Here is a 12434-nt window from a genome sequence, read left to right as displayed (position 1 = left end):
ACCATTTGAGAGCTTTGGGAAATTTCAACCAGCTTGACTAGTCAGTGATGGGGTTAAGATATCCCATTACACTGACACCAAAAAGCTGCCATTCTCTTATTCCTGAGAAGGAGTAAGGGGTCGGTCACAGATGCATGGGAGCCTTGTTTTTACCAGCCCCATGGGCACCAAAGGCACCACACACCACTGATCTGGTACAGTGCCTCTGAGACCCACAAGACATCATCTCCTTACAAGAGGAGATATGTCCACCCCTGTCCAGGTGGTCTCCTCAGTGAGATGCCTCCAAACTTCTGCTTTTACACTGATGGAGAACAGGGGATGCCTTTAACTCTCCACGGTGCAGCCCCTTAGCCTTGATTCACTGGGCAGAACAGTCCCAGGGGGGACATTGCCACAAGTGGAGCTGTCAAACACCTGACAGAGATTGGCATGGGAGGGCACTTACCACTGTGGTGTTTCCTATGAAATCTGTCTGTGGGATGAAGACAGTGAAAGGCCCTGCCCCACTGAGTTCTTTGATGCTTTCTGCCTGTGTCAGAAGAGTATTTGTGGGAAGGGAAGCAGAAAACATTGTTCCAGTTAGCAAGACCCTTTGCAGAAGCTCTAGGTGGGATTTACTACCAGAGACAAGGACAAAGCTGTCACCAACCTGTATCATCCTAAAGAACATGGATGCATCTGGAATCCTTCCGAGCTCCTTAAACAAAGGGAATCAGCTGGTGTTAACAGGGTCCCTTCCACTGGTTCCTCACCAACCAGCACAGTGACCTGCTCCTTCCACTCCAGGTCACTCTCCCACCCCAAAGAGACATCAGTTCTCCTGACACACCACAGTAATCTTCCCTCCCTCACGGGCTCTGCAGGCCCAGATGCCATGGATGCTGCAGTGAGCTCTGCCAGCACCATTCACAAGTGCTGCAGGATGGAGTGGACAGAAGATCAAAGCTGGCTGGTCCTGCAGCACCTCTCATAGGTAACTGCCCTGTGCTCATGGGACACCTGAGTGTTCACAAAATCTCACTGTGCTGCCACTGCCAGTTCTGGGATGCTGTCCAGCATAGGGCAGACATACCCTAGAAGGCAAATGCCCTCTCCTCACTACACTGACTTTCAGTAAGAGCAGAGGCACACACGTCCACCTCTTTTCTCATGGCTCCACTGTGGGCACTGTGCCACTGCCTGAAAAGGTCACCAGCTTGCCCAAGGACAGCCATTGTACTGGCAAGAGAAGTGGACATAGACTGCTGCCCTCCAGCAGGGTCCCAAGTCCTGGCATGGCCACAGGGACTGAGTTGCTTTGGGAAAAAAACAAGATCACTCCCATTTGTTTATGACATGAAGCAAGCAGTCCCCTGGAGGTATGGCCAATGCTGCTGACAGCAGTAGAGTGTTCCTTTCCTTTGGAGCAAAGTCACTTTGCCATGATTCTCTCCCATAGCTGGCACACCAAACACACCCATGATTTATGGAGAGTTTGCTCAAAGCACCTGTCTCCTCTCCCACATGACACATGTGACACCAAGATCTGCTCACCCTCTGGACAGGAGGGGGTGGTTTGCTGCAGGGCAGGGGACACAGAAGGTGCAGCACAGGCCTCTCACCTGATGCACTTTGCCACGGCAGGTGAAGCCATCTCCAATGCTGTGCCAGGAGCAGGAGCAGTTCCGAGTGCCAGGGCCCGTGTACTTGCAGAGCCCAAAGGGGCTGCAGCCTCCATTGTCCTGGCAGGGAAAGCAAAAGGCTGCTTGGAGGGGCTTCTCCAACCACCTGAACTGCTGCTTGTGTGTGGGAGCTGCAAACTCCATCCAGCCCAGTGAAAGAAACCATCCCTCCCCTCTGTTTAGTACCTTAGAATAAACCTCACCCAAACTATCAAGGGCCTCCCAGCACCAAATCCTCCCATGAAATAAGACTTTTACACCTCTCTTTGGAGCACAGGATCCATGACAAAACCCCTGATTCAGAGGGACAGTTTGACATGGCAGCAATGCCTGTGAGCACAGAACACTCTGAGGCTTTTGGGCCTCACAAAATGGACACAAAGGAAAAATCCCACATGCCTTCAGCCCTATGTCCCTCTTTCCACCTTGAGGGAATGCTGGGTGACAGACACAACTGCAAGTGACTGCAGGAGGCAATGGAGACCAAACACACAAGGAAATCCTTCAGTATGTGGAAAAGCAAGACTTCAGCTCCAACCAACCAGGCTAACGCTGTTCCTGCTGCTAACTCCTGGGAGAAGGGAACACTTCCAGGCTGTGGCCTTCACCTCTGGAAGCAGCCAAATGCTGACATACCTGTTCACACAAGTTGATGGGGTTGCACTGGCTCACTCCATCCCCACTGTAACCAGGCAGGCAGTTGCAGGCGACCTGGAATGAGAACAGAGCCTTGGGCTCAAGCTTGGACCCAATAAAGGAAACACACAAGGGCTGCCCTGGACAGAAGGTGTAGCAACCATTGCTGCCTCTGTGAATAACCAAGCTTGTGTCCACAACAAATATAACTCGAGACTGCCGTCAGCCTCTGGCCAGCAAAGCCATCTGCTCTCATGGAAACAGAAATGTTTTCATGCACTTCCAAGGAACCTTCTCTACATGGAAGGGAGTAAGCACAAAGCAGGGCACTGCAATGGACAGGACTGTCTCTAGTGACAGCCATGACAACTTCCATGATAACATTGCCGTGACATCCACCCTCCACACTCACCTTCTTTGGGCCTGTTTTGATGCACTCTGCATTGGTATGGCAGCCCCCATTGCTTTCGAGACAGAGATCAATTTCTGCAGCAAAACAATAAGGCCAAGTTATTGCTGAGGGCTGCTCAAGGCAGCTGGGAACTGGTCCAAAGAGGTTTTGGGAAAGCAACAGGGAGAACTTTTCCAGCTTGGGGAGCACTTTCCTGGAAAAGTGTCTTGTCATAGCAAAGGAAGAGGGTGCAACTGCAAAGTTACTCCTGACACATGTGGGTCTCCAAGCTGTGACAAATCTGCCCACAGAAAATTCCAAGCCTGTCTGAGTGTACTTTAAAGAATATGAGAGGACTGGACTCCCCCTATCTCCATCTTCACCCAGAGCACCACTGTGGGAGACTGCCCTCACCCTCTGTCTCTGGGCCTCTCCATGACATGCATAAGAGCAAGAAACCTTTCAGGAGTCTTTTTGTCTGAGACCAAAACACTGGTATTTTAGTCTGAAATTCCGCTTAGTATTGATGCTGCTTCTCTGCTACCCCCAAAACCCACCCTGAGCACTCACCCATGCAGAGTGTCCCGTCCCCAGCATAGCCCTCCTTGCAAACACAGGTTCTCTCTCCTGGGGACACTTTGGTGCACACAGCATGCATGGAGCAGCCACCATGGTCCATAGTGCAGGGATCTATTTCTGTGACCAAAAACAAGAGGAGAAGAATCAGTTCAGAACACCTAGGAATGATCAACTGTGCCAGAATGATCATCTATCTTAACAAAATCACAACATCTTGTTAAAATCTCTTTGTTTCCCAGTGAAACTCTTGGTTCTTTAAGGACATGGGGCCTTATCCAGACCTGAGACAGGTCAGTCCAAGTAAATAAGCTGAGCTTAAGTAACCTCCAAATTGGAAATCTTTCCCTCACAGAATTTGCTCACTGACAATGGTTAGATGAGAAAAAATATATTTACCTGAACAACTTACATGTTTGAAGGAGTTTTTTTAGATTTTTTACTCACTTTTCAACAAGGGCAATATTGAAAAGTAATTGGAATGTCTACAAATGTTTTGACTGTTACAATTTTATCACTTGTTTTTTTCCTGGTCTGTTTGCTTTTGACATAAACAAGGTATGTAATGTAGCTCCGGTGAAGTATCCTGAAATTCCACCTCATTTTGGCTCTACTGCTGCACTATTACCTGATTTTGATATGACCAGAAGAATCACAAAGTTGTAGGGAATTGAAACACCCACATTCCCAGGATTCATGGCCAAAATTGTTATAGCTTTGCCACCAATACTGTCATATTAGAACGAGTACAATCCATTCATGTGCATTCAGCAGTAAGAGCTGCCCTCCTACACTTTCCTGCCTTTTTATCCCTCTCTTGCAGACTTTAGCAACACCAGGAGCATCCTGTGTAAAGCTCTGGACTGGAAAACATCTCTACCAAAGCATGGCAGAGTTCATGGTGGATGGCTGAGAGGAAAAGGATTTGAGTGATCTTTCCTCTGGCAGCTTCCTGCCATTTATTTCACCTTGTCTTTGCTGGACACACCTGTACAGTGGGTGCCATTCCCTGTGTATCCAGCAGAGCAGAAGCAGGTTGGTTGGGAATCTGTGGAACTGTTGAGGCAGCTGAAACAAGACAGGCATAAACAATCACTGACAAAACCTCCCGATTTGCTCGGCTGGTGGGAAGCACTGTTCAAATCTGGCATATGCAAGAGACCACAATGACCACAGGAGGCACATTCCAGGTATTCCTTTACAGCTTCAAACACTCCAGTCACACTGGCCAGGGCCCAGGCCTCCCATAGTGCACCCTCACCACACCCACGAGCTTCTGCAAGGTGCAAGGGGGATGGCAGGGTCCCTGCCTAAAAGAGGAGTCTGGATAATGGATGGAGAAGGGAACATGAGGGAATAATTCCAGCCCTGTCTCGTTCCTTGGCAGGGGAAGAGTTTGTAAATGGCTGGTTGATTTGCTCCATGAATAAGGCCAGCCTTGGAGTGCCTTGGAATCTCTGCTTTCTGCCATCCACACATGCTAAAGGAACTTAGAATGGATGTATGCCTGGACAAACAAAATCCTTGGGGAGACTACAGGTGGCTCAGGTCCAAAGGCAGTTCCCAGGAAGGAACTGACAATTATGCATCTTTGATGAATAGGCACCTTCTGCCAGCCCTCTGCCAAGCCCTAAGCCAGAATCACCTCTGGGTAAAACTCACACAAACACACATGGATGACTCAGCCTCTCTTCTGCACTTACTTGGCCATTTGATGGCAAGTGTTATTGCATAAGTCAATCTTGATTCCTGCAAGAGAAAACACAAATATAACTTGGAATTTTCAGCTGGGGCCATTTCTGTCATCTAGAGAAAAGAAGCCTGCCAGGAGTGATGCTAACTCTCTTGCCCTATGTAGCAGCAGGAAAATCTCATGGGATTTATGTTTTGGCACTTCGCAAGGGAGTGAATTTGATGTTCTCTGTCTGAGCTAATGATTCAATTTGATTTTGTCTCTGTGACCTCTGCACTGGTTAGAACAAAACAAGGCCTGAAACCTTGTTAATCCAGAACACAGAGCCATTTGGTTTTGGCCCTTTTGAAGCAAAAGATGAACTGCTTTCATGCTTGACATTTACACTAGATAGGACAGCTCTGCTTGATTTCTATTTCTAAATTCACAATAAAATCAACCTTTATGTGCAAACCTTTAAAATCCCAATGTATTTAGAAGCTCAGGTTTCTCCTCACCCAAATGCTAGTTAAAATCCCAAATCCATCTTCAACATGTTATTTTGACACACAATGACAGATTTATTGAAAACTGCAGACCACGGCCTGAGCTCACCTGAGTGACTGCATCTGTGAGCAGAAAAAGCAGCTCAGCAAACACACTGGGGCCTTTTGAAAATTCAAATCAAGCTCTGCCACCTTCTTAGGAAAGCAACAGGAGTCATGACCAACCCAATGTGGCTGGAAGCTCCCATTTCTCATTTCTCTCCCAGAGCAAGGGGCTGGTTTTGAGGTGCCTCTAACCTCAGTGGAGGTAGAAGTAGGGATAGGCTTTTCTTGGTTTACCAAAATAAACAGCTGGGGAAATCACAGCAAATGCAGCTTGTTTGCAGGAATGAGAAAGCAGAGTCTGAAAAGGCTTTGGGGGAATGGAGAGTACATGTGACTCTGTGGTCAGAGCAGACACAGCTGCTCTGACAACTCGATAGGATTTCTCTGCCGCCGTTACACCAGAGGCCCCTTCACACTCACGTACGTTCTTGGCAGGTGGGGCCCGTCCACCCTGGGAAGCACTCGCAGCTCCCGTCCCCTCGCAGTCCGTCGTTACAAATGCCATTGTCACAGGCACATTCTGCAGGGGAAATACAAACACTGTCAAACCAGCCAGGGCTCACCAGCAGAGTCTTGCTGCCATTTCATTGTCTGCCCTGTTACTAATCCAACACATCAACTTGCCATCAAGAAAATGTCCCAGGAGTAGCAAAAGAAAATGTCACAGGCTCTTGATCCCTCACTGCCAGGCCAAAAAGCCCAGGAAGAGATCACCTGCCTGTGCTTGCTGTAGTTTGGGTGGCAGCAGGAAGAGTAGCACAGCACAACACATGCTTGGTTTGAGGATGCTAAATGGGGCCACTCCTCTGGCTGGCCACAAGTGCTCACTCCTGCTGTCTCTCTCCCTGAGACCTGGCAGCCATGTGTGTGTGTCAGAGTCTTGGCACCTTTCTGCTCTCCCACCACCCCTCCTGAAGCTGAGATGTGGCCATCTTTCTGCAAGCAGTTTGGTAGAGGCAAGCTGCCATAGCCATCGGTGTCACCTGATTTGCAGTCGGCTCCGTATCGTCCCACTTCACACATCTCACAGGCAGTGCCGTGAAAACCCTCCAGGCACCGGCACTCCCCGCTGCCCTGGAGGCCATCCTGGCATTCCCCGTTCCCAGAGCACCACCGGCCCGGCTTCCCGGGGCACATCTCACACATGTGGCCGTAGTAGCCTGGGCAGCAGACGGACCTCTGGAAAACCAACAAGAACAAGCTGGGGTGAGCCATCCTGTGCACACAGACGAGGTACAGCTTGATCATGGGAGCTGCTTGATTCCCCTCTCTGTCTGACAGCCATAATTTCTGACAGCACATGGAAGGAACAGGTAGGATGGAGAGAACACCCTGAAATGGGGTGTTCTGTTGCCCAGACTTCATGTAAAGGTCTGCACCACCTTTGAGAAACACAGGCCCTTTGGTGAGTAACTGAAATATCCTGTGCCCCTCCAACCTGTCTCCTGCCTATGGCCCCAGTGTGTCTCTGCTGGGCAAAGAGAGGCTCTGACAGGAGGTGATTTGATTCCAAAGCCTGATTTAACTGCTCTCACTTTCTGCATCTACCCATGGAGGGAAGAAAATCATGACAGGACAAAGTTAGACATTACAGATGATGAGACACACCATCTATTGAAGCAATGCAAAAGTGCCAAATGAGGTTTAAGTACTGACTAAACTCTCTATGTGAGTACAGTAAGTCTAACTCCTCCTCTCCCTTTTCAATTTCCCATTCCCTCTAAAGTTTTCCAAGTGATACTGCAACATCTATAAGATGTCAAATTCACACAAGCCTTTCTTTTACTATTTTCTCTTTAAATGTTTTCTTCCAGCAACCCATTTTCACAAAACTGGTAGGGGCCATAACACACAACATGAGGTGTGAGACCTTGTGCTCCTCCCTTTGCTTTGGCTCCAATGAGTCATCAGTTATTCGGGAAGGCACAGGCACAAGCAGAATACCATCACTCATGCCTCATTTCCTTAGGAAACCAGACTGCAAACATTCAACTCCTTCTCTTCCTCTGCAGGACAAAACCCAGACTAACAATACCGAAGCAGCAGATCCCAATCCATCACGGTGCAGACATTTCTGCAAATCTTTTGTTGTTCCAGTGCCCTCCACCTCCAGGATGGAGAGCGATTCCCAGACAACCCCAGCTATGCAACGGCACAAACACAGCCAGGATTTCAGCACAGCCTGCACTTCCATGGCTGTGCTTCTGACACCCATCTATCTTGTTTTTGCCAAAATGAATCAGAGGTAAGTGTTTTTCTCACCAGAGAAACTTTTGCACAGGTGAAATGGCAGCCCATTATTCCCACACCTGCCGAGCGCAATCTACAGCTAGCGAGATTCCTGCTTCCAAGGGGCTCCTGAGGATATAATCAACATAGACACAGATAGGAGATACTACAATATTTAGACAAATAATGTACATTTTTGTGCATATGGCAGTGTTCCTGATTTGTATCTGACAGGAATAGCCTTAAAAATCTGAACTATCCAGAGCTGAGACCAATGAAGCATCTCTGGAAGTGAGGTCACCACACAGAGTCTATTTTTTACCTGCCAAGCCCATGGTACATATTAGTCTGAATACTGAGAAAAAAAGAATTGGGAATTTTTTGGCATAGGGTAAAGCAGCGAGGCCTAAGAAGCCAGATGTAGCTGCTAGGCAATTCACAACCAGCATGGAAATGAAATGCTTAGTTATTTTCCTCTCTGGATATGTTTGTCACTCACTCACAAACAAGCTGCAGGCACAGCCTGCAGCTGCATGAACAAATTAATGGTCCAGGCAGGGGAATTGCTACAGGCACTCTTAAATTGTCTTTCCTTGATAATAGTGCCAAAAGAGACAAAGATATAAAAAAAAAAAAAAAAAAAAAAAAAAAAAAAAAAAAAAAAAAAAAAAAAAAAAAAGCCTCTCCTCTTCTTCTCTGTTAAGTGGGAAAACTAAAGGGCTCCTGAAATTCAGGCAAAACCTGGTACCAGCTCTGGGTGGAGCTTCATGATTCATATCCATGTTTTTCCTGTATAACCCTCCCTTGGTTTCTGCTTGTTCTTGCAAACCTTGGCAATGGATGAGCCACAGAGGACTCAAGGGCACATTTTTTCAGGTATCAAGATGACACCTATAGAGCAATCAAAGGATCTCAAAGCACTATCTGCAACCAGTCTGTGAGCTGTCACATGAATCCAAGACTCACCATAAGAACTGATCCAGAAGGACACTTGATCCCCTTGTCACACTTGCCACACCTTGACTAGGGCACAGAGAACAGGACAAGTCACAAGTGTGCCCTCTACCCAGATCACAGACACTAATCTTGAATTACAAATGCTGCTCTACAGGCTGCTGGCTGGGACAAAGAGGTTTTTATCTTTGTGGCTCAAAACACCAAAAGAAGAGATCATATGCCACACCTTTCCTGAGTCTCAGGGATTTTTGTAGCCCTGGGGTTCCTTCACACAAGGCTGCAAATACTTTTTTTCCTGATCTGTAGCAGGCAGTCTGACACTGCAATCTTCAGGTTTAGTGGCTTAATTGCCATGAGCCACAAGGTACATGCAAGCTGGACTTTTGGCCATGACTCCCAGGCAAACCAGGGAGCATTTTCTAAGGGAGCTTGTGGTCATGGCATGCAAAAATTGGGCTGGATTTTCCTTCCACAGCTGAATATCTGGAAGTCCTTGCACTGGCCAGCCCCATGGCTGGCACTGTGAGGGAGGCTCAGCAAGGGAACTGAACATGATCTGCACAAGAGCTGCATTAGATATACAGAATCTCCAGGTAGGAGGTGCCAAATCTGCACAGTATCCCATTTCACGAGGCTCATCTGTGGTTACACCACAAGCTATCTCATCCATGAGGACAGCCAAGGAAGGTTGTCTGTTACCCATCAGTTTGGCTCAGCACCTGGAGGAACCCTGAAATGGTGTCAGCTCCTTGGACACCACCATTACCTTCAGTATGGTGGTGGTATTGGCAGTGCAGCGATTCTTCTGGACCTGGAGCACCTGGGACACCCCGATCAGGATGCCATTCCTCGTCTCAAAGGACTTTCCATCCAAAGGAATATTATTGACAAACTTCTGCAAAACAGGAGATAACAGCTGAGACAATAACCTTCCACTCGTTCTGCATGGATTGCTTGGCAGCTCCAAGACAGTCCAGCAGTAAACTTGTGAGGGTGTGCAAAAGAGAAACAGGAGTATTGAGTCACCAGCCTTAGGAAGTGATAGGTCAATCCAGAGCCTCAGATGGCAGAACAGTCTGCCTCCCTTACCTGAGTGCTGTTTTGGTAAAACATCAGCCAGTAGGAGAGCCCTAACATGCTGTTCTTATGAACTCCACTTCTCAAGTCTGCAGGCAAGAGCTTCTCTCCCAGTACAATGTGGTACTGCACTGTTTCATTGTCCTAAATCCACAAAAATACAAGTGCTTGGAGTCTTTTGACTTCCTAGACAATTCAGTCAGAGGTATGGCATAAGAAATGTTCCTAAGCACCTGTAATGGCTAATTAAGCCCACTGAGCCTAGTAACTCTCTGTCACAGATGACTGATCACACTTCATGATTCTGATACTTGATGAACCCATTAATGTTTTTTGGAACCTTTCAGAAGTCTGAAAATTGCCACAGCCAGCCAGGAAGTGGAAGATGTTGTGCTGTCTATCCACATACTAATTTACTCTGCCCTCGGGGTCCAAATATTCTTTTCAGATCCCACTGCAACACCCCTGTAAAGCCTCTAATTTCTCTGCCACATTTCTCCCAGCTTTTAGCATCAGATATTCTTCTGCATGCTGAAATCCCCTGAGTTTGTTTACCGTTTGGCAGCGTACATGCCCCTGCACCCACCACAACACATATTCAAACTGTAAGCAAGCAGTGAGCTTACCAGCTGGGTCACATTGGCAGCACGGCAGTACTCCTCAATGGAATTATTTCCAGGAACAAAAATTGTGTATTGTTCAGAGGACTCAACTTTCCCAATAAGCTGGTACTCCTAAAAAATGCCCAAACAGTAACATTAGCAATTACCCTTATACTCACTAAAACCCAAACCATGGTGAGATCAATTACAAAGACAAGAGGAAAAGCTTGAAAATGGGATAAACAACTTCTACTCAGCTATACACATCTGATTGCTTGCTCCTTGTCCTAGCTAACATAAGAGCAGCTTCCCAGCTATGAAAAAGCCTTTCCTTTCTTCTGATTTTCTCTGCTTTGTATCACAGCATCTGCAGTAGACAGGTCATCTTCCACTGTAACACATACCAGTGATCTAGAGATCTAACTGCAGTTATGTAACTCTCTGGCTGCTCAAAAGCTTTCCTAGAAGATCCCTCATGTAGGACACACATGATCTCTCTTTCTTTCCAGGCAGCCCAAATTTAGGTCCCCCAGTAGAGGATGAGGTGGCATTTGCTCCAAAGACTGTTGTGACAGTGACAGCTGTGCTCACCTCGACTGCTTACCTCTAGCAACTCCTGGAATGTGCTGAAGGAGGCCACTGTGCTGAGCTGCTCCTGCAGACCAGGAGGGCTTGGTGGGATATCTCCTGGGGGTGGCAACAAAACCTGCAAAAGAGCGAGGCTGAGCAAGGGGCTGAGGGGAATCTCACTGGACTCCTGCCCTGCTTGCAAGAAAGGCAATTAAAAAGCCTCATTCAACACAGTCCTGCAATAGCCTGAACTTTTCTATCAGCCAAGAGAAAGGGAGCTCTCCACCCACTGGTCCTGGAGACAAATGTTTTAAACACTGAACACTGCTGCACAGGAAACATCTGGCAGGACCTTTTGATAACCTCATATATTTTGCCTTCCTAGCCACCCAGACATGTGTTCCTCCTTGGCCCAGAGGCTGCGACACAACCCTGCTGCTACAACTGCAGCATTTCCCAGTGCCACATGTACTGACATACCTTACTGAGGATGTGGATGATGCCATTGCTGGCAGGGATGTCACTGACAACTACACTTGCATTCTGGATGGTCAATACCTGCACAAGAACCAGAGGGAGAAGCAAAAGGATCAGGAAGTGCCAAGCAAGTTCAAAACAAATACGGTGTTCATTCAAGGCTGCACATGGTTAATCTGGGTACAGTTTTTGAAAGACGCCTGCATTTGAGGGCACCAGTGTCCCACCCAGGCTCCCCACTGGATAGAGCAGCCCCTCAGCAGTTAAATTTGAGCTTGGTACATGTGCCTTATGTAAGAAAGCCTTACACCACTTGTGGTGTTTATCTGCCATCTGGTCTGTGGGTTGAGAGTGGGTAATTCTGGCCCATCGTATTTTTTGAGCTTTTCAGCAGTGAAGACACCTTCAAGGAAGTGGGCTCTGTGGAGAACAAAATCAGATAAAGAAAAGATTAGGGAAGTGTTGGTAATGACAGGGAGATAAGACCATACCACCCCACATTCACATCTCTCACAGGAAGTAATTTAGCATGTGGAGGGAACAATGGAGAGAATTGTTCTGATGCTGTCTGACTGGGAAAATCTCTCTGCAAATACATGAAAAATAAACCCACTTCCCTTGGTCTGTGGTCTGTTATGTTTTAAATGCCTACTTAATTTTTTGCCTGCTAGATATTTAAATTTGCTTCTATATTTATCTCAAGATATCTCCTCATTGGTCATGCACAAGAAAAAATCCATTTTATGGGTCTGTTACTGTTGTTTGGCCCAGCAAAGGAAAGGCAGGAGGCTCCTTGTACCTGACTAAAAACGGCAGCGTGTAAGGGCTCAACCAGAAATCTTTGTCAGCATTGCTCAAGTTCTTGATAGCTGCCTCTGATGGCACCAGGACAGTGACGTTGGCTCCTGCTGGGATGCTGAAGAGAGATTTCTGTTGTCCAAAGCACAAAAATGAACAAATAAGACATGCCAC

At 47.4% G+C, this 12434-nt stretch overlaps 1 protein-coding gene across 1 annotated transcript in view; it reads right to left on the bottom strand.

Annotated features, from left to right (window-relative positions):
- The window catches only part of STAB1 (stabilin 1), a 52275-nt gene that overhangs the window by 10065 nt on the left and 29776 nt on the right, over nt 1-12434 (bottom strand). Inside the window, exons 30-48 of the mRNA XM_053953807.1 lie at nt 12262-12392; nt 11771-11882; nt 11466-11543; nt 11020-11121; nt 10440-10547; nt 9826-9957; nt 9503-9631; nt 8746-8802; nt 7813-7908; nt 6534-6729; nt 5975-6070; nt 4971-5016; nt 4256-4335; nt 3262-3387; nt 2713-2786; nt 2301-2375; nt 1605-1724; nt 653-700; nt 449-532 (exon numbers count right to left, since the gene is read on the bottom strand). Of these exons, the coding sequence (XP_053809782.1) occupies nt 449-532; nt 653-700; nt 1605-1724; nt 2301-2375; nt 2713-2786; nt 3262-3387; nt 4256-4335; nt 4971-5016; nt 5975-6070; nt 6534-6729; nt 7813-7908; nt 8746-8802; nt 9503-9631; nt 9826-9957; nt 10440-10547; nt 11020-11121; nt 11466-11543; nt 11771-11882; nt 12262-12392 (1890 nt within the window). The remainder of the gene's footprint in view (nt 1-448; nt 533-652; nt 701-1604; nt 1725-2300; nt 2376-2712; nt 2787-3261; nt 3388-4255; nt 4336-4970; nt 5017-5974; nt 6071-6533; nt 6730-7812; nt 7909-8745; nt 8803-9502; nt 9632-9825; nt 9958-10439; nt 10548-11019; nt 11122-11465; nt 11544-11770; nt 11883-12261; nt 12393-12434) is intronic.

The sequence above is a fragment of the Vidua chalybeata genome, chromosome 12 (assembly GCF_026979565.1).
Source record: "Vidua chalybeata isolate OUT-0048 chromosome 12, bVidCha1 merged haplotype, whole genome shotgun sequence".
Taxonomy (NCBI): Eukaryota; Metazoa; Chordata; class Aves; order Passeriformes; family Viduidae; genus Vidua; species Vidua chalybeata.
This window is presented reverse-complemented; position numbering and strand designations above follow the sequence as displayed.